Source organism: Sinohyriopsis cumingii, unplaced genomic scaffold (assembly GCF_028554795.1).
Source record: "Sinohyriopsis cumingii isolate HCF-2022 unplaced genomic scaffold, ASM2855479v2 utg002264l, whole genome shotgun sequence".
Classification (NCBI taxonomy): domain Eukaryota; kingdom Metazoa; phylum Mollusca; class Bivalvia; order Unionida; family Unionidae; genus Sinohyriopsis; species Sinohyriopsis cumingii.
The window spans coordinates 14,902-37,007 of NW_028316175.1; the positions used below are offsets into that span (position 1 = coordinate 14,902).

The 22,106-nt window shown below is 34.2% G+C and overlaps 1 protein-coding gene across 1 annotated transcript in view; it reads right to left on the minus strand.

Annotated features, from left to right (window-relative positions):
- LOC149770825 (pleckstrin homology domain-containing family M member 2-like) overlaps positions 1 to 22,106 on the minus strand; it is a 79,784-nt gene that overhangs the window by 13,337 nt on the left and 44,341 nt on the right. Inside the window, exons 13-15 of the mRNA XM_089949063.1 lie at positions 13,760 to 13,991; positions 8,417 to 8,590; positions 1,343 to 1,462 (exon numbers count right to left, since the gene is read on the minus strand). Coding sequence (XP_089805189.1) covers positions 1,343 to 1,462; positions 8,417 to 8,590; positions 13,760 to 13,991 — 526 coding nt within the window. The remainder of the gene's footprint in view (positions 1 to 1,342; positions 1,463 to 8,416; positions 8,591 to 13,759; positions 13,992 to 22,106) is intronic.

A 22,106-nucleotide genomic window follows, 5' to 3' on the forward strand; every position in this document is an offset into this window, starting at 1 on the left:
CTCTGCATCTCATCTCTCGAGAATTTAATCAGAATCAGCATGCACAGATGTGAAAAATCAGACTTTGAAACTGCATTTAACAAGTGGGCAGCCCTAAAATCGCGTCGGATCTTCATATAACACTTTGTAACATTTTGTTAATGCTTGTTGTAATTAGAGTATTAACTAACCCATCTTTTGTAATTTCCATTGCCTGTTACATTAATAGACTAAATTAACACTTGAAAAAATGTACACTACTTGTTCTGGCAACACCTTTTGAAAATTAGCGACAAAATAATGAGGTTGGCGATTTTTTTTGCCACAGCTTTCTAAAAGCCAGGACCATCCCTGTATATATATATATATATATATATATATATATATATATATATATATATATATATATCAGATATTAAATAAATATTTACAGACAAGAAATTATGCATTTTGTGTGAAATGAGGTCATCTTCACACATCGTTTTATTAAAAATCAGGAGAAAATTATCAACTTGCATAAATCCCAACCCTGTTAATATCAGCAACATTAAAAATATCGATAATTTTGTGTGTACATAACATATATACAAATGTTATTCTACATTTATTCTGAATTTGTTTTTAATGGTGTGAATAGGGTTTTGTGATGTTGAATCACAAACCCAATCAGCAGATGGTGTGGTGTAGAGAGTACTACCTGGGTTCACATTACTAACTGAAGTACACACAACAGTTGCCCAAAAAACTCATTGATTTTGCCTGAAAACACACCTTTCAACAAATTTCACAGCATGTAACAGACTTTAAATTGTAATGATTTCTTCAAAAACACTGAGAATTTTGTGTAATAGCTACAAATTGCCAAGAAGGGATACAAGTCATCTGTTTAGAAGGAAATGCAAAAGTAATTTGAATAAATGAAAAGAGGGTGAGGCATTTTGTCACTGATAAGAAATTTCCATGTCTGAAAATGGAATGGATGGACTAATTTACAGGCATGTTTGTAACCTGATTTTATTTACAAAATGGTTTTACAACATGATCAATAGTTATTCATAATTCATTTTTAAAAAATGATTCCATAACACGCCTCTGGTTTTTAAATATAAATATTTAGTATCTAGAAATCAGTTATGCCTTTCATATTTTATAAGTAAATATTACACACATCTGTGTGATCACTCTCAAGAAAAAGGCTACACATTGTATAAGGCCAACTTCCTACAGCAGAAAGGGGCGACCTGACAAAAATGGAATCAGCATCTAGGTAGAATGTCATTTTCTTAGCATGTAAGCCCAAAGCAGATGGGCATTTAATCTTTCTCTGATGAGTACTTGCAAGGATGAACTCAAATTTTCATACCTGGAAATGTTCTGACCAACAAGATGATAGGGCTTGGAGGAATTTAGAAGTTTCATTCTCACTGTTGAAGTACAGCACCCATTTCTCACTGCTAACCTTTGCTTCCTGAGAGTCGAATGCCTGAAAAAATTATCAAAACGTTCCTTACAATGCTTGTAAGTAGGATCATTTTTACGTTTTAAAAATATCACATTAAATTTTCAACCGATCAATAGCTACCTAATGTAACAATTATCCCATGTCACAATCTCAAAACAAGGATTTCTAAAAATCCAGTCTCACATTTGACCAATGCAATGATGTACAAGAGTTATTAACAGATTTCAAAAATGAGGAATCATTTGACCATAGACCTGAGAAATATAAATTTTCCACCCTCTTTTATGTCAATCACACATCTTCACTATATTAACATCTTTAGAAACATTTTTCACCCACAGAAATTCACTTTTCCACTCTCTAATTAAATTTCCTACAACTCTAGAGGATTTACTCTCCTTTTCCTCATAGCTCACACAAACTTTCTACCTCTTTGGAGTTTTGAGGGTCAGAAAATTCATCTCTGGCAGGTCATTTCTGAGAACGAGACAGAAAAGAAAATATACTTCTTTGCACCACTGCAAATTAAAAGTTTTGATGTATTCCCTGAGCATAATGTCAGTTCAATTTGTAAAGAATGATACATTAATTAAAACAACCAAGATTTTAATGTTATGCCACTTGAAGCTAATCAATTTCCAACAAAATACAATTCAAGTTGTTCATATACCTCTGACAACTGGCTTCATGAGCCAACATATTTCCAATTTTGTCTAATTGAGTGAAACTTGATGCAACAACAAACAAATGCTTATTTCAAATTATTCTTGACAATGCTAATTTCAAATCATTCTTTACAATGCTAATTTCAAACTGTTCTTGACAATGTTAATAATTTCAAACTGTTCTTTACAATGCTAATAATTTCTAACTGTTCTTTACAATGCTAAAAATTTCTAACTGTTCTTTACAATGCTAATTTCAAACTGTTCTATACAATGCTAATATCAAATTGTTCTTTACAATGCTAATTTCAAATTTTTCTTTACAATGCTAATTTCAAACTGTTCTTTACAATGCTAATCTCAAGCTGTCCTTGACAATGCTAATTTCATATTCTTCTTTACAATGCTAATTTCAAATTGTTACTTACAATGCTAATTTCAAATTATTCTTTACAATGTTAATTTCAATAATCACTCCCATTTTCTGTGCAGTATTAACAACCTCTCATGATGACTACACATGGTTTGTTTCTTGACTTCAGAGGGTCATTATCTGGCAGGGGTATTTAGAACTCTTGTACCTAATAATATTTCTGTTTGTATCAATTGCCCAAGATTTGTACTGCAACAAATGCATTCATTACTGAGCATGCATTCTATATAACACTTTATTCTCTAAGTAAAAGCTAATTTTGAATTCAGGTCTATTTGCTTTCCTTTATCACAACACATTCCCTGTGACAATTGACACAATTTCTCACTTTCTCTAAATCTGTCTCTGTCCTGCCTAATCCTTGCTGCAGAAATATTAATATACTGATATGGTGAATTTTGTATTAGTTCAATTTTTTCGCTAAAAATTCTTCTTCTTATTATTATTATTATTATTATTATTATTATTATAGGTATCAAATTGGTAAACCAAGTTAAAAGTACTGGTATATTGGAAAAAAGGCAGTTAAGGCAGTTAGGCAACTGGCTCCACCCCAGTTAGGCGACTGGCTGCTCTATATGCATATGATCATGAAATCCCAACTGTCAACAGCCTCACAATGACTGGGCAAATCCACAACTGTCAACAGCCTAACAATAGTTGGGCAAATCCACAACTGTCAACAGCCTAACAATAGTTGGGCAAATCCCAACTGTCAACAGCCTAACAATAGTTGGGCAAATCCACAACTGTCAACAGCCTAACAATAGTTGGGCAAATCCACAACTGTCAACAGCCTAACAATAGTTGGGCAAATCCCAACTGTCAACAGCCTAACAATAGTTGGGCAAATCCACAACTGTCAACAGCCTAACAATAGTTGGACAAATCCACAACTGTCAACAGGCTAACAATAGTTGGGCAAATCCACAACTAAAAATAGTCTAACAATAATTAGGTAAATCCACAATTGTCGATAGCCTAACAATGATTGGGCAAATAATGTCATTATCCATAAAATGAATTCCTAAGTTTGTTTCTCTGCATGTTTCCTTAAAGAAAATTTATTATTTTGTTGATAAATGTTCATAGCCAAAACCCCTTTTGCGTATCAATCCAGGATCGGGTTCTTTACAGTGAAAACATTTTACCTTTTGCAAGTTGTGATACTATTATAGTCAAGGTAGACATACAACACTGCTGTTGATGTGATAATGTCATCACTAATATTTTTATCTGTACAATATTTACACACAACTAAATATGAAATAAAATTTGCTAACAAACACTATATTTTTACACATACTGTAGTAACGGTTATATTTTATAAAAGATTCAATGCTGCTCTTTGCATTTCATGCATTTGTATTTCATTACAGCACAATTTTAATAAGGCAGGATATAGTTCTCTTCCTTTAATTGAATTTCTATTCTAATCCAAAAGTGCGAAATAGAAAGGAAACAATGGATGAATGTGATAACCATATGAATGTGATAACAATGGATGAATGTAATGGATGAATGTGATAAACAATGGATGAATGTGATAAACATATGAATGTGATAAACAATGGATGAATGTGATAAACAATGGATGAATGTGATAAACAACGGATGAATGTGATAAACATATGAATGTGATAAACAATGGATGAATGTGATAAACAATGGATGAATGTGATAAACAATGGATGAATGTAATGGATGAATGTGATAAACAATGGATGAATGTGATAAACATATGAATGTGATAAACATATGAATGTGATAAACAATGGATGAATGTGATAAACAATGGATGAATGTGATAAACAATGGATGAATGTAATAAACATATGAATCTGAATGTAATTCAGAGACAATTAAAGCAAAACGAAAAACAATGTGATGACAGAAGAAATCCAAACATGGTTAAAAATAGATTGCAAATGAAAAGCAGATTTAGTACAACTACCCATCTGAGGGTCTGTATACAAGTATCTCATGCATGATCTGCAGCAGTGTTAGGCAAATCCTATTCCAGGAATGTTAAATTTGGAAAGGTAATTGGCAAGTGAGAGGCAAGAGATTCATGCTTCCTTGGCAGCAAAAAGAAAGCTTACATTGCCAAATTTATGTGTTGTTGCATTACGTACCCATATCATCATATTAAGTAATCATTTTTATGCCAAAATCAACCGACAATAATGTTATATATTTAAAAAGCATAATGTAATGGGGGTAGCTTATTTCAAATACAAATGATGTGCACTAGATCATAACGATTTAAAGAACTACCGCCCAGTTTCTAATCTCCCATTCATATCAAAAATCTTAGAAAAGGTTCTATCCCAGCTTGTATCTCATCTAAATTCAAACATTCTTTTTAGCAATGTACAATCTGCATATTGCCCTTGCCACAGTACTGAAACTACTCTTCTAAAAGTAGTTAATGACATTCTCTCTGCGTTGGATAACAGAAGGATTACAGTCCTCACCCTCCTTGATTTGTCTGCAGCATTTGACACAATAGGCCATGATATATTACTTCACCGTCTCCAGCATGTATTTGGCATTCATGATACAACCTTACTGTGGTTCAAGCCCTACTTGGTCAACAACAGGATACAAATTGTATCTGCAAATGGAATACACTCCAGCCCAGTTGATATATGTGAGAAAGCTTGCCAGTAGCTTCTCGTGGGTCGGTGGTTCTTTCCGGGCTTTTCTGGGTTCTTCCTCCACCATTAATACTGGCCGCCATGTATAGCCTATCGTGTGCTGAAAAATGGCGTTAAACCATACAACAACAACAACAACAACCAGCCCAGTTGATCTATGTTGTGGTGTTCCACAGGGGTGTGTTCTTGGACCTGTTCTCTTCATTCTGTACACTCAGTCGCTCACAAGTGTCATAGATCATCATCCAGTGTCTCACCAATTGTACGCTGTTGACAACCAAATATACAAATCTAGCCACCCAACTGAAGTTGATGCTACCATCCAAGGTGTAGAGAGGTGCATTTCTGATGTGAAATCATGGATGACACGTAACAAGCTGCAGATGAATGATGATAAAACTGAGGCCATTCTGATCACAACACAAAGACTTTCTCATTCACATCCTTTACCTCAAACAACAAATATCAGCAACACCAACATTAAATTCACACAATCAGTATGAAACCTAGGTGTTACTCTGGACAGTACTCTCACATTGCACCAACATGTCATGAACATATGCAAGGCTGCATATCTTGAGCTGAGACGCATCAGCTCAATTTGCAAATATCTTTCAGTTGATGCCACTAAAACACTTGTGTGTTCATTAGTACTTTCAAGACTGGACTATTGTAACTCAATTCTGTCTGGTTCATCTCAATATCTGCTCCAGAAACTTCAAAAAGTTCAAAACACAGCTGCTCGGATCATACTTAGAGTAACATGATCAGAGCACACCTCCCCGCTGCTCTGTACCCTACACTGGCTATCCATTCGATCCAGGATCAAACACAAAATTTGTTCTCTGTGCTATGTTTCACTGTCGGACTCTAGTCCAACATACCTATCCGACCTCACCCATGTGTAAACACCAGCAAGATACTTATGCTCCTCTTCTGACTATCGTATACTCATTATTCCCACTGTGAAAATAAAGTCACATGGACAGCGTTCTTTTGCATGCCAGGGCCCAGCAACATGGAATGAATTGCCCACTGAACTTAGACACGGTGATCGCATTCAAGAGGGCTCTTAAAACTCACTTATTTCGACTGCAAAAGACCTAATAATGTTTCCTACCTTAAATATTCTCAGCATGTTTTTTTTAATGTTTTCTCATTTCATGGTGTTTGTTTTTGTAATCATATCATTATATGTTTTTTATCTTATAGGTGTTGTCTAATGTTGTCAAGCGCTTAGAGCTTCTAAAGATTAGGCGCTATACAAAGTCCTCATTATTATTATTATTACTATGTATGGGTTAAATTTCTGAGACATTAAAAATTTCAGGAGTTTGATTCAGTAAAATCCCGGAGATGATAAGGAAAAAAAACCCACTAGAATCATTACTACCAAAAATTATAGTAAAACGTTCTTAAAAACAATATTTATTATTATTATTATTATTAATTATTATTACATAGTTCAAAATTTCCGTTAGTCCAGAAACCCATGGTTAGTGACAATATCAAGGGACTACTGGAATCATGCTTGTAGCTAGTCCTGTGGATTACTGCTCTGTTCCTGGTCATTAAAGAGTGTAACTTTTTCATACAAATGTGATAGCCATGTCTCTTAATGACCAGGAATAGATTACACATGTTCTGATTGGCTGATAAGCACTGCAAATAGCTTACTTAACAAGACGCATTTTGCATGTTGTAATTCAACCATAGGAATCAGATGTTCTATCCTTATAATGGGTCTTACTTTTTTAATTAAAATTCCATTTAAAAATACAGATCTCTGTGCCACAGTGGATACGTATCTATCAGAATTTGCCACAATTTCAAAGTGATATTTATTTTAACAATTAAAATCTCCTGGCAACTACTAATTTTGAATCTAAACTAGTACTATGGGTAAGCAAATACATTTTTCAGGCATTAACCCTGTACTATAGGACTTGAATTCGTTAAAATACAAGTGATGAACTGGGATCATCAGCACTAGGATCTTGTGAATAAGGTTTAAAAAAATGTTTCTAACCAATTTAATTTCAATTTTCCATTTTGGACTTTTCATTTTTAATATGGAAAAATACCGAAGTTGAGACTGCAAATTTCAGAACATTTAAGAAATCCAAAAAATGTTCTGCCCCAAACAAAAATCTCAGATTCAAATATAGTTTGGAATGTAACTGAAAATATGAAATATCCCATGCAAAACAGTAGCACTCATTTGGTACAGGTTAACAATGTATAAAAGTTATAATGGACACATTTCCTTGACATCAAGCAAAGTTTATACAAATGTGACAGTAAGCATTCTATTTCAAGGTTAACTGCTTTCCTCCATATTCAGCAAAGGTTGCTGATTACAATGAACTCTACAAGAGAATGGAAAGCAAATAATGCTTACTCCCTTGTTTTAAATACTTTGAATTTTATGGCTTCTACTATGAGTGTGCCGTTTTACCAGTACAATCAGCATATTGTGGTACATACAGATCCTGCTGGTACAAGTACCATGGTACATTACCAATGAACTGGCTATTGTGACATGTATCTAACTAAAATTGTTTACTTCTGCAACCATTTTTATCATTTTAATTTTTGTCTATGGCTTTTGTTCTAAAGCACTACAAAAAGGTTTCTGAAGGCTGTGCCTGCTAAGAAAATATTTTAAATGCACCTTATATTCTGAAGCAATGACCCACAGTGGCAGATGTAAAGTCTGAAATACTGCTTGAGCTGGCACCAAAGAAGAATTTTGAAATTACTTGCATTAGCATTGTTTGCTGAAATTATGCATGACAGATAGAAAATTAATCGATTACCATTTTTGTTTTGGAAGGTGAAGTAGAGATGTAACTTGTAAATAGCTGGTTAGCTGCTGAGCTTTGCTGCCCAAGTTTGTTAATATTATCCTATATTTGCCAACAATGCAATCCACGTTGATTAAATACAAATAAGACAGAAGCCTATTTCATGTAACTTGGACTTGTCTACATGTGGGATGTTTCCCATTACAGCAAGATAAAATAAGATAATATTTAAAAGAAATCTTTGTTATAAGAAATACTAACTTTGTTTCCCAATCCATGAATTTATGTACTTGCAAAACTGCCATTTAATGCCAAATCGTAATATTTTATACCCAGAAAACTGTTACATGTATTTAATATTAAGTTTTACTTCAGTCTGCGGTATTATTAAGTGCCATTCATACACATACCAGCACACAGAAGGTTTTGCATGTAGGGTCAGTGAGAACAGCTGTAATGTCCACCAGACTGGCACTGCCCAGTGTTCTAATAAAGCTGGTCTGCAGGTCCTCATGACACATGAGCAGCTTCTGACTGGTCAGTACTAGACAACAAGTGAGGCAACTTCCACAGGCTTGACGAGTCTGTAACAAGAGAGACAATGTATTAAGTGCTAAAGGAAAATACAAGCCAGACCAGTCGGTAACAAGGGAGACAATGTATTAGTGCTAAAGAAAAATATAAGCCAGACCAGTCTGTAACAAGAGTGGCATTAAGTGCTAAAGGAAAATACAAGCCAGACCAGTCTGTAACAAGGGAGACAATGTATTAGTGCTAAAGGAAAATACAAGCCAGACCAGTCTGTAACAAGAGTGGCATTACATGCTAAATAGAAAATACAAGCCAGACCAGTCTGTAACAAGAGAGACAATGTATTAGTGCTAAAGGAAAATATAAGCCAGACCAGTCTGTAACAAGAGTGGCATTAAGTGCTAAGAAAAATACAAGCCAGACCAGTCTGTAACAATAGAGACAATGTATTAGTGCTAAAGGAAAATACAAGCCAGACCAAACTGTAACAAGAGAGACAATGTATTAGTGCTAAAGAAAAATACAAGCCAGACCAGTCTGTAACAAGAGAGACAATGCATTAGTGCTTAAGGAAAATACAAGCCAGACCAGTCTGTAACAAAAGTGGCATTAAGTGCTAAAGGAAAATACTAAGCCAGACCAGTCTGTAACAAGAGAGATAATCTGGCAAGTGCAAATTCAATTACAAAATCTGCAAAAAACTGGTACCCCACAAAAAATGGTGAATTCAGTCATTGGAAACATGAAGCTGTTATGAGAATTTGGAGACTTCCTATTTCCGTAAAAATACGAAAAGAAACAGGCTGATTTCCTATTTCCATAAAAATACAGTAGAAACAGGCCGATTTCCAATTTCCAGTAAAAATACAGTAGAAGCAGGATGATTTCCAATTTCCAGTAAAAATACAGTAGAAACAGTCTAATTTCCAGTAGTTAGCTCCATTTTATCGAGTTTGTGTGATCTTAAGTACTTGTGAATTTCTTCCGCTTTTTTTATTCTATTAGTTTCTGGCTGAACACAACTGTAGCTATCGTCCTGGGAAATATTACACACTCTACAGACTGAATTGGAATTTTCTGGGAACAAAATTAGTCCTTGATGTCACAACTCCTTTACAATGTCACAGGAGTTCAAAGACGGATTTGGTTTGGTTTCGTGTTCCATGGCACAGCAACCCAAGTAGGTTATTTCATGGCAAAACAATTGGAGTAAAATGCCTTACTCCCTGACATGCCAACATTGCTCCTCCTGAGCTGATCAATTGGTAGGATTCAAATCTACACCCTTTTTGTCACCCTGGCATGCAAACCACTGCCTTTTACAACAAGTTAGAAGGTAGATCACACCTATTCTACATCCCCGAGCCCATATTCAGAGACAGAACAAGATAGTGTCAAAAAAGTACCATATATACTCACTTATAAGTCAAGTCGAACTACAAGGAACAAATATCTAGATCTGCCGCAGCATAATGCACTGGAAGATCAACGTCTATATTGTTTGTTCTACCGATTACTCCTGATAAAACTGCAAAGACCCAGATCTGTTGGTGTATTATGCATTGCCAGATCTGGGCCTTTGCGGTTGGACTTGTTTTATAATTGACTACACAATGATATGAAGACTCCCCAAAAGGAATTGGAATTTCTAATGTCTGTTTTTCCTTGTATGATGGAGGATGGATGTCCAGGGTCTGAATGCTGAACCCACTATTGGTGTATAGCTACATAAAATTATTTTCAGATGAAATGCATGCATATTTTAAGAACTATAAATGAAGGATATAATACACTGACAGTGTTTAATTTTGACTTTGGAAACTGGTCCTTTACACAAACCTGTTATGAAAGACCACCTGGTCTTGAGAGACCATATTTTGTCAGCAGAAAGGGTGGTCTCAATTGACAGGTTTTACTGTATCATTACAACAGTACAACAATGTCCTATTATATGGTCTGCAGTTATGATCATGCCACTTTAACAGTAAAACAATGTCCCATTATATGGTCTGCAGTTATGATCATGCCACTTTAACAGTAAAACAATGTCCCATTATATGGTCTGCAGTTATGATCATATCACTTTAACAGTAAAACAATGTCCCATTATACGGTCTGCAGTTATGATCATGTCACTTTAACAGTAAAACAATGTCCTATTATACGGTCTGCAGTTATGATCATGTCACTTTAACAGTAAAACAATGTCCCATTATATGGAATGTAGTTATGATCATGTCACTTTAACAGTAAAACAATGTCCCATTATATGCAATGTAGTTATGATCATGTCACTTTAACAGTAAAACAAAGTCCCATTATATGGAGTGCAGTTATGATCTTATCACTTTAACTGTAAAGCAATGTCCCATTATATGGTCTGCAGTTATGATCATATCACTATAACAGTAAAACAATGTCCTATTATATGGTCTGCAGTTATGATCATGCCACTTTAACAGTAAAACAATGTCCCATTATATGGAGTGCAGTTATGATCTTATCACTTTAACAGTAAAACAATGTCCCATTATATGGAATGTAGTTATGATCATATCACTTTAACAGTAAAACAATGTCCCATTATATGGTCTGCAGTTATGATCATGTCACTTTAACAGTAAAACAATGTCCCATTATATGGTCTGCAGTTATGATCATGCCACTTTAACAGTAAAACAATGTCCCATTATATGGAGTGCAGTTATGATCTTATCACTTTAACAGTAAAACAATGTCCTATTATATGGAATGTAGTTATGATCATATCACTTTAACAGTAAAACAATGTCCCATTATATGGTCTGCAGTTATGATCATGCCACTTTAACAGTAAAACAATGTCCCATTATATGGAATGTAGTTATGATCATATCACTATAACAGTAAAACAATGTCCCATTATATGGTCTGCAGTTATGATCATATCACTATAACAGTAAAACAATGTCCTATTATATGGAATGTAGTTATGATCATGTCACTTTAACAGTAAAACAAAGTCCCATTATATGGTCTGCAGTTATGATCATGCCACTTTAACAGTAAAACAATGTCCTATTATATGGTCTGCAGTTATGATCTTATCACTTTAACTGTAAAACAATGTCCCATTATATGGAATGCAGTTATGATCTTATCACTTTAACTGTAAAACAATGTCCCATTATATGGAATGCAGTTCTGATCATATCACTTTAACAGTAAAACAATGTCCCATTATATGGTCTGCAGTTATGATCTTGTCACTTTAACTGTAAAACAATGTCCCATTATATGGAATGCAGTTCTGATCATATCACTTTAACAGTAAAACAATGTCCTATTATATGGAATGCAGTTATGATCATATCACTGTAACAGTAAAACAAAGTCCCATTGTATGGTAAGTGTGTGTGTGTGTGTGATTGGATTTTTAATGTAGCTTTTGCTATGATGTTTGCAGTGTGGCAGTTTTTAGTGATGTCTAGCACTGGAGCATCATGCCGCAGACAAGTAGCAATATGTTCCACCCAGTTACATTATTCTGACACCAGGCCGACCAGTCCTAACACTAACCTCTTAATGCTGAATGCCAAACGAGGCAGCTGTTAATACCATTTTTGTAAGTCTTTGGATGACTTGGCCAGGGACTGAACCCATGACCTCATGCATACAAGGCGGACACTCTAACCACTAGGCCAGAGGAGCAGTCATACATATAGTAACAATTACGATCATATCACTATAACAGTAAAACAATATCCCATTATATGGAATGCAGTTATGATCATATCACTATAACAGTAAAACAATATCAAATTATATGGAATGCAGTTATGATCATATCACTTTAACAGTAAAACAATGTCCCATTATATGGTCTGCAGTTATGATCATATCACTTTAACAGTAAAACAATGTCCCATTATATGGTCTGCAGTTATGATCATATCACTATAACAGTAAAACAATGTCCCATTATATGGTCTGCAGTTATGATCATATCACTATAACAGTAAAACAATATCCCATTATATGGAATGCAGTTATGATCATATCACTATAACAGTAAAACAATATCAAATTATACGGAATGCAGTTATAATCATATCACTATAACAGTAAAACAATATCAAATTATATGGAATGCAGTTATGATCATATCACTTTAACAGTAAAACAATGTCCCATTATATGGAATGCAGTTATGATCATATCACTATAACAGTAAGACAATATCAAATTATACGGAATGCAGTTATAATCATATCACTATAACAGTAAAACAATATCAAATTATATGGAATGCAGTTATGATCATATCACTATAACAGTAAAACAATATCCCATTATATGGAATGCAGTTATGATCATATCACTATAACAGTAAAACAATATCAAATTATACGGAATGCAGTTATAATCATATCATTATAACAGTAAAACAATATCAAATTATATGGAATGCAGTTATGATCATATCACTTTAACAGTAAAACAATGTCCCATTATATGGTCTGCAGTTATGATCATATCACTTTAACAGTAAAACAATGTCCCATTATATGGAATGCAGTTATGATCATATCACTATAACAGTAAAACAATGTCAAATTATACGGAATGCAGTTATAATCATCACTATAACAGTAAAACAACATCAAATTATATGGAATGCAGTTATGATCATATCACTATAACAGTAAAACAATATCCCATTATATGGAATGCAGTTATGATCATATCACTATAACAGTAAAACAATATCAAATTATACGGAATGCAGTTATAATCATATCACTATAACAGTAAAACAATATCAAATTATATGGAATGCAGTTATGATCATATCACTTTAACAGTAAAACAACATCCCATTATAAGGTATGCAGTTATGATCATATCACTTTAACAGTAAAACAATGTCCCATTATATGGTCTGCAGTTATGATCATATCACTTTAACAGTAAAACAATGTCCCATTATATGGTCTGCAGTTATGATCATATCACTATAACAGTAAAACAATGTCCCATTATAGGGTATGCAGTTATGATCATGTCACTTTAACAGTAAAACAATGTCCCATTATATGGAATGTAGTTATGATCATATCACTATAACAGTAAAACAAAGTCCCATTATAAGGTATGCAGTTATGATCATATCACTTTAACAGTGTGAGTAAAATGTGGAGCACAATATGTACATGTCAATAAAATTCCATTAACAGACTGACCTGTAATCCTTCTGATACTGCTTGACATAAACTATGCAGCCAAATATTTGCCTCCACCTCAGTTGACAGCGATAACCAGAAAGCATTACCATTGGCCAGAATAATCTTGATGCTATGGGAGCGTTCTGAATTGAAGTCTACCTTACATCCAACACATTCTTCCTTACCCAGGTTCACAATTGTGTGTGGTTTTACATCGCTCTTGTCATTAAAAATACACAGCATACAATCCCTAAAAATAAAAAAATTATAATAATAATAATAATAATAACAATAGAAGAGGCCCAAGCTGGGCCTGAGATAATCAACTACCGCATTTCAGGTTATTTTTCGTACCCTTTAATTTTTCGTACACCAATAACTGATTCGGCCCTGATCCCGTATGTAGTTGTGATCAGGCTGTACCGTATTTCGGAGCTCTGCAGCGTAAAAATCATTTAAGATACACCAACGTGGGTGGTATTATAAAAAAGCAGACAGATAGAACTCTAAAATGATACCAAATAATCTGGAAGTTCTAGTTGCACTACAGAAGGAAAAACCTCATTTTTGTTACCCGTTTTTTTTTTCCCACCCAAAATTTGCTCGTGGTCGGAATGCGATTTTGTGTCTGGATTTGAGACCTTTTGGCCTCAGAACTAAGGCAGACTGGTCTGAACTGCACACAGACAGGTGATCCTTTGTAAAAACTAGGTTACGGTGGGCATTTGGAATAAAGAGCGGTCTCCATATGAAAATGATGGGTCCATTAAGCACAAAAAAAAAAAAAAAAAAGAACTCCAACTTTTACCCTTCTGCACATGCGTAAGCAAAATAACCAATGGAAAATTTCTAATACAACTAGGCATTAGTCTCATGGAAAATCTGCTGAAAGCCGATGTATTACAATGTATTCAGAAACAGCCCCCCAAATGTCTTTCCTATGCACATTTCCAGTGAAAACGACAAAAACGTCTGTGGTAGAATGAGTTAGGCCATAAAAATAATTACATAATTAATTTTATATTTTTTTGGACACAAAATTTAATATTTTTTCAGTCATCCTATTTTTTTTTGTATATAAAATGATCCACATGGTTTCCACGCTTTTCTAAATATAAATTTCCAGGTCATTTCCAGACTGAAATTACTTTTTTTCAAGATTCACATATGACCATTACTGAATGGAACTAAAGAACACTGTTGATTACAAAACAGGCATTTTCTAAATCTAAAGATGTTTCCCTTTCAAGACTCTCCAAAAACATCGAAGTCAGAAAAGATGATCATGTACAAAACCAAAATGTATCACACAAAACAAGTTCGATTATATTCCTATAAATTAGCATGTAAAGTCATTTCAATGTACAGAATGTCATTTCAATGTACAGAATAAAAATTCTAACTTTATTCTGCTGCATTATGTTGCTAAGTGGGAACAACATAATGAACATAAATTATGTTTTGTTTCCTTTCAAATTTTTAATTCTAAAGAATTATAGAGCAATATATATTCATTTCATAGAAAGTAACATTTCCTATGGAAAGAAAAAAACCCTCAAATTATTAGTCTTGCCTTGTAACGAAAAGAGTTTAACCCTAAATGTATCTATGCCAATAAAATCCAAAAAAGATTTTTCAAACAACCTAATCTCCTTAAGATGATCTAGTTAAAAATCCATCATTTAAAAAACATTTTCAAAAGGGTTTATTTGAATTTTGACAAAAGACCTTCACAATTATATAATGTTGTATTAACAAGGACTGAATTTTCTGTAAAATCAACTTGTCTTCTTGTAATTCGTTAAACCAAACATATATTGATACAGGAGCTCGTATCATTTTTAAATATATACAATAATGTCAGACATTTCTGTGCACCTAAGGTTTCTGTCTCCAATACTGAAGCAAAACACATACCGATTTCTACTGACTGACGAAAGTAAAATAATGTAATGCTTACCATTTAAAAAGAGGCAACTGTCACCAGAATATTGTTCAAAATGATATTAATTTTGGACATACAGGATACCACCAATATGTTTTCATGACTCGCGATATGTCAGCCAATTTTGCGCACAGCTTTGAAAAGACGTCATGTTTATCCATTAAGCTATAGAAATTAAATACATTACTTTGGACCGTCTCTGTCTGCAGTTTCGAGTAGTTTGATCAGGATTACAGATAATTTTACCAAACTGAATGTAACAAAGCCAATCAATGGCAAGCAATATTAAGCCAACTAAACCGGTCTTGTAAAAAATTAGTAAAATTCAATACACATGTATTTTAAAAAATGAGCTATTACGTGACAAGAAACAACAATGAATAAGGTATAATGTGTTTACATCTTGTTTATGGGGAAAAATACTACAGAATTTAGAAACAGACTATATGCTGGGAAATTTTGTGAGAATCATGTTCTAGTGGCAAGCTGACATGTTGGGCAGCAGATGATTTTGTACATGTGGGACAACTTCTTGAAAAATTGGAAACTTCGATTAAGATGCATCATTTTTTATGGCAACAGATACATAGTAAATAGGATGTTCTGGGTTACAGGTTCAAGCACAGGAGTCTGATATTTTATCAATAAAGTATGGCGAAATCTCAGACAACATGAAATCACCATATCGGTAATATAAATAAACACAAGGAGTGCATGTGTGGCCAAAACCCTCCGCTCGATTTAACTTTTCTCACGCGTCTTTTGCTACTTCAGAATCGCAAGAAGACTGAAAACTATACAAATACATTTTAAAAAACAGTGATGTACCAATGCATAACTCTCGGACGACCATCGCATGAATCCAATCTGGCGAATTAACCTTTATTTTCACCATTATTTTCTCAGAAATGGCAAGTATTATAATCTGCAGTCAAGCAAGACGAAACTATGGTGTAGATGAAACCTGACCCAGTACTCGCCATTAGCATTACTAGTCACATGACTTCACAAATCTCAAATAAGGACATCGATAGTCCAATATTCAACAACAAACTCCTTTATAATGTTGTAGATAAATTCAATTATATTAAATAAAAAACTTTTTGTAAAAATCAGCCATCTGGATAGTCTGATTTATCAAGCAGAGATCACATGTCCATGTTGTGGTCATGTGATACAACAATACTCCAAAAGTTGTTCTCAGAATATATAAATATTTTGTGTTCTTTCATTTTTGTATTTTTATTAGAATCAGTATAAGACTTACATTTAAATTTTTTTTTCTTTCTCTGCAACACTTGAAAAGGTGGGTTGTTAAATGTGTACATTACTCATGACTAGCAATGCAAATTGCGAGCACCAGGTCACATTTCATCAACGACGTAGTTTTATCTTGTCTTTCAGCAGATTAAAGACATAACTACTACAATTTCTGAGAAAACAAGTAATTTTCATATTGATTTCATGCATGTCTCATTCGATCTAGCAACGTTTAAAGTTTGCTAGGATATCCAGTAAGAGGCTATTCTTTGCCACCACCATGTTGGCCTCTTGTGATGCTAGACTGGTTTTCATACCTTTCACGTAAGGAAAGATATGGATATCGAGCTGAACCTTGAAAATAAAAGTCTACTAGATGAATCTAATCCACTGGGCATTTTGGATTGACTCAGAATATATGTTTATTGCAAGCAACCAAATGATGCATACTGTACCCTCTGAATATTCTGGTTAGAACTCGATAAATTTAACTCACGATCAGTTTAGTTACGACTTAATTACGTGATTGTTTTGGACATCAGGTGGAGGTGGAAAATTCCAGAGATTTTCCTGACTTACATCACTATTTGTGAAATTCATGGTGAGGAAAAAAAGTCTACTTTCTCCCGACTTTTCCTCAATTTCCCAGTAGCGTGGGAACCCTGGATCTACAGTGAAGATTTACTTTTGCCAAAGTGATAAAAAAAGTATGACCCTTTCAATTTAACAGCTAAGAATAAAAGATAAAATCATTGTTTTACTTGCAATTTTTATTGATCTATTATTTTTATTTCATTTTGTTAAAATTGAAGACAGGTTCACATTTCAAACGGATTTAAAAATATACCAAAGTTCGTTTTAGGTACATCAAATGATCAGGGTATTGTTGTGCTAAGCAAGTTATGAGTAGTGATTAACTTTGGGCATGTTCTTAACTGAGTATTTGAATACTGAAATGGGAGATTCATGCAATATAACAATCGTGGTTTATAATCATGCATGTCGGTCATTGATAATTTCTTTCTTTTATTATTGTATTTCAATACATATTTTTATGTTTTTATTTGCATCACGTTTCAAACGGCGTCGAAAAAATGCTGATGTATCACTTAGATACGCAAAATGACTAATTTATTCTTTGCCAAGTATATTTGGTATAATCCCATAAGAGAAATATAAATATGTTTCCTCAGTGAAACACAAACCCAAATTAACTGTTATCTTCGCGTAAATTTGTATCTGAGGTATCTAATAATGGAGAAGAAAAAACCCAAACAGAAATATTCACCAATTATAAGTTTGTTCAGCTTACTCAGAAAGGGCAACTGATATTGCCCTTCTTTGTCTTTTGTATCGGTGAGAAAATATAATGATATATTTGTTTTGTTGTCATTACAATATATACCATTATTCATTAACAGCTGGACGTCATTAATGAGTGATCTTGTTTATGTCAGTCTGTGTAACAAAGAAACGCGCTCATCTGAAAATGAGTCCAGCAGCCACTTGAGTTAATTTATCAAGTAAAAATAATATCACAGTACAGGAAGATGCGAAGACCAAAGGTCAATTAATCTTATTGTCTCAACATAGTAATGCAGTAAAAACTATAAAAACCCAGTTAGTTTTAATCATAATTGCAAAAGTCATTGACTATGTGAGTTTGATTTATATATAGTTAATATCTTCAAAGATCTTGGACTGTTCATGCTTGGGCATGTCTTCATTATTAACCCATTAACCCCTAGTGATGACTTTACGAGGCAGGAGGTAGTAGCCTACTGCCGAGCTCTGTGGCATCATGGTCATGCAAGATACACTAAAGTGGGTGGTATTATAGAAAGGTAGACAGATGTAGCTCTACAATGATACCAAATAATCTGGAATATCTAGTTGCACTACAAAATACAGAAACAGCTTTCAAAATGTGTTTCCTCCAGGGGTTAATGTGTTAAGTTTCTTCAAACCCCTGCCAATGGGAGAGACTTTTATCCCACCACCACCTAAATGCACTGAACCACCAAACAAAAGGCAGAAAATTGGACCTGGATGGCCCAGAAAAGATAAAGGTGAAGCCCATCACCTGTCTGTTACTTCATTTACCGAACTCGCCAATGAAAAAGATGGTGCTGAACTTCACAAATCAAATACTGATGCAGCAGATAATGCCATCATACCAAAAGATACTATTGTAAAGGTGCCCATTGTTGCCGAAACATTTCCTGAGCCTGCAGTAGACAATCTGGACTGCAGCAAAGATATGAGGGATATAAGCCAGTTTCCTGGTATTGCAAAGTCAGCAGCAAGAGGAAATTATAAGAAATGGGACATTAATGATAAAATAAGAATTGTTGAGGAGGTAAAAATATGTGGAATTAGGCCCATAGCTGCAAAGTACCACCTTACACCAAGTACTTTACCAACATGGATGAAAATGGATTTTTAAAAAAATATTCAAAGGACAAAGAAAGGATCTGTCCTAGGTGCCTACTGACCCATGACACATTCACATGAGAAGGAGCAGGAAATTCTTGGTATGCGGGACTGTCACATGCCTGTAGAATTAGGCTGCAAAGTAAAACCTTACACTAAGTACATGTACTTTATCAAGCTATATGAAAATGGATGTTTCAAAAAAAAATTCAAAGAACAAAGAAATAATCTGTCCCAGGTTCAGGCTGACCAATGACACATTCACAGAGAAGGAGCAGAAAATTGTATACTCTGTATGCGGGACCATCACATGCCTGTAACAATTGAGATGTCACAAAATTATGCTACTGCAGTTATTCAGGAGAAATATCTAAAGCTTCAGGGCTCAAGAGGATGGGTTGATGGAAGCGAAATGGACTTGCACTGAGATGTAAACTTCAATATCTCAAAAACTACCTCAACACCTAGAGGAAAAAATAGACTGCTTTACCAGATATATAAGAAGGCTGCAGAAGGATGAGGAATTTGATGAACATTTAATTGGAAATATGGATGAAACGCCAGTCCATTTCGATTTGGTTCCTGGGAAGATAATTCATAAAGTCTGGATGAAAGAGGTGCGTATTAGAGGTACCGGCAGTGACAAACACCAATTTAACTTGTGTACTGACATTGCCTGGCATCTGGTGATTTGTTGCCACCAATGATAATCATTCGGGGAAAAAGAAACTTAAAAAATCTAAAAATCCTAAAGGGAGTTGTAGTGAAAGTTCAACAAAAAGCATGGAAGGATGAACACTAATGTTGGATTATACTTATGAAGTTTGGAAAGTACACACGAAGTGAGCAACTGAAAAAATTCCAGCCCCTTCAAAGCAGCAGATGATTGTCCGGATTTTTGAAGCCAGTGAAGAATTAAAGAAGAAAAAGGACATGATAATCAGTAGCTTCAATGTTACTGGTCTTTCAAATGTATTAAATGGTAGAGAGGACCACTACATAAGGAGTGACAATGCAGCTCCATTGGAAAGTGTTTCTAGTGACGAAGAACGTGAATGGTTTGAGGGTTTTGAGCTGGAAGACTTGTAAAACTCTTGAAAATTATAAATATTTCACTGCATCATGTTTTTACATTTGTTTTGTGCATTCGACCAATGTTGGATCAATTATATCCTTGAAAATAATGTGTTTATAATACAAAAATATTTTTATACACATTGCTTTGTTGTTATTGCTCTCTCTGTCTGTCTGTCTGTCTCTTAAATTCATTTGCCATTTTTTTCAACTGGCTTCAGAACAAGTATCAGTAGATTAATATTATTTTTGAGCTAATGGGCTTGTCGTACATATTTTCAATACCCCATGGGTAGCCTCATTTCCCTACATACAGCCTCCTTAGTTTGATCTGTTGAGGTGAATCTGGTCTTCAATCCAGTATTTACTGGAAAAGACCAAGCTAAAGGTCATGTGTATTTAATTAGCATGTATATTACATCTGCATAGCCATGTGGCACAGTGACAATGGATCTCATAATTACAATCAAAACGATTTATTCATTCAGGTTTTAATTGCCAATGGAATATAATACTGCCCTTGTAGTGTTTACATAAGGAATAACAAAACTTACTGGTATCTGAACAATAAAGGATAATCTCTCTTTCTCTCTCATAACAACAATCAAATTCTTGAGTTGAGAGCAGAATGAGACAGAATTTGTACATTAGTTTTGTACGTTTGGTTGTCGAGTGCCGTGTGTTCCGCAGGCCTTGTCCAGGTATGATCCCTTTATTTTTCGTACACGGTCATTACCACAAAATGATAATTAATATTTTGTACACTGAAATTAATAAATAATTTTTCCTGTACGAAAATCTTCATGAAATACAGTACCTGATGTCTACCCTAAAGCCAATGCATGGGCATTTGCTGAGGAAATGTGGGTTTGTAGAATGTTTGCCATCAAATTGAATTCTAATTCTGTTGATTAGTTATGACAAGCAGTGTGTAATAGTGATTAGATAGCTCAACACTACAAAGCTGTTGGGGCCCAGAGTGGCCGAGTGATCTAAAGCTCTTACCATTACGGATCACTGCCATCTCACCCATTTGTGCGGGTTCGATAGTTTAGGAAGATGATCATTTTCCTTAAATGCCAGCTATAAACAAAATATGAAATTTTAAATTGTATATTTATTACATTTTAAACTCCACTGCAATAATACTATCTTGCTTTCTCAATATGTGCAGCCCCAATACTTTGTGTTGTTAGCAACTCATTGGGCACAAAAAACCCACAAAAAAAATGATAATGCTGATTCAACATATTTACCGTACATCTGTTGAAACACACATGGTCTATTCATGGATTCTCAGGCAAAAAGGTTTTCCTTAACATAGTTCCATATTTACCTAACACTTAAATATCTCCTTCTTCTTGGTTCATTGTCATTAAAATCCTCAAAAAATGTAGCAACATGCTGAATTTATTCTGAACTTCTTCACAAAACATAAAATAATACAGATTATAAAGACAATCCTGAGTTCTGCCATATAAGGTATTCGCAGAATGTCAAAAAAAAGATGGTTTCAGTATATCAACTAGTACGATCAGAAAAGATTGTTTGATGGACTGTGATAATTTTTATGTGAATTATTTCTCAGAGGATACTTACCTAATCACATTACTATAGGACTATTAGCCTGCTACCTCTTGAACAAAGCCCTGC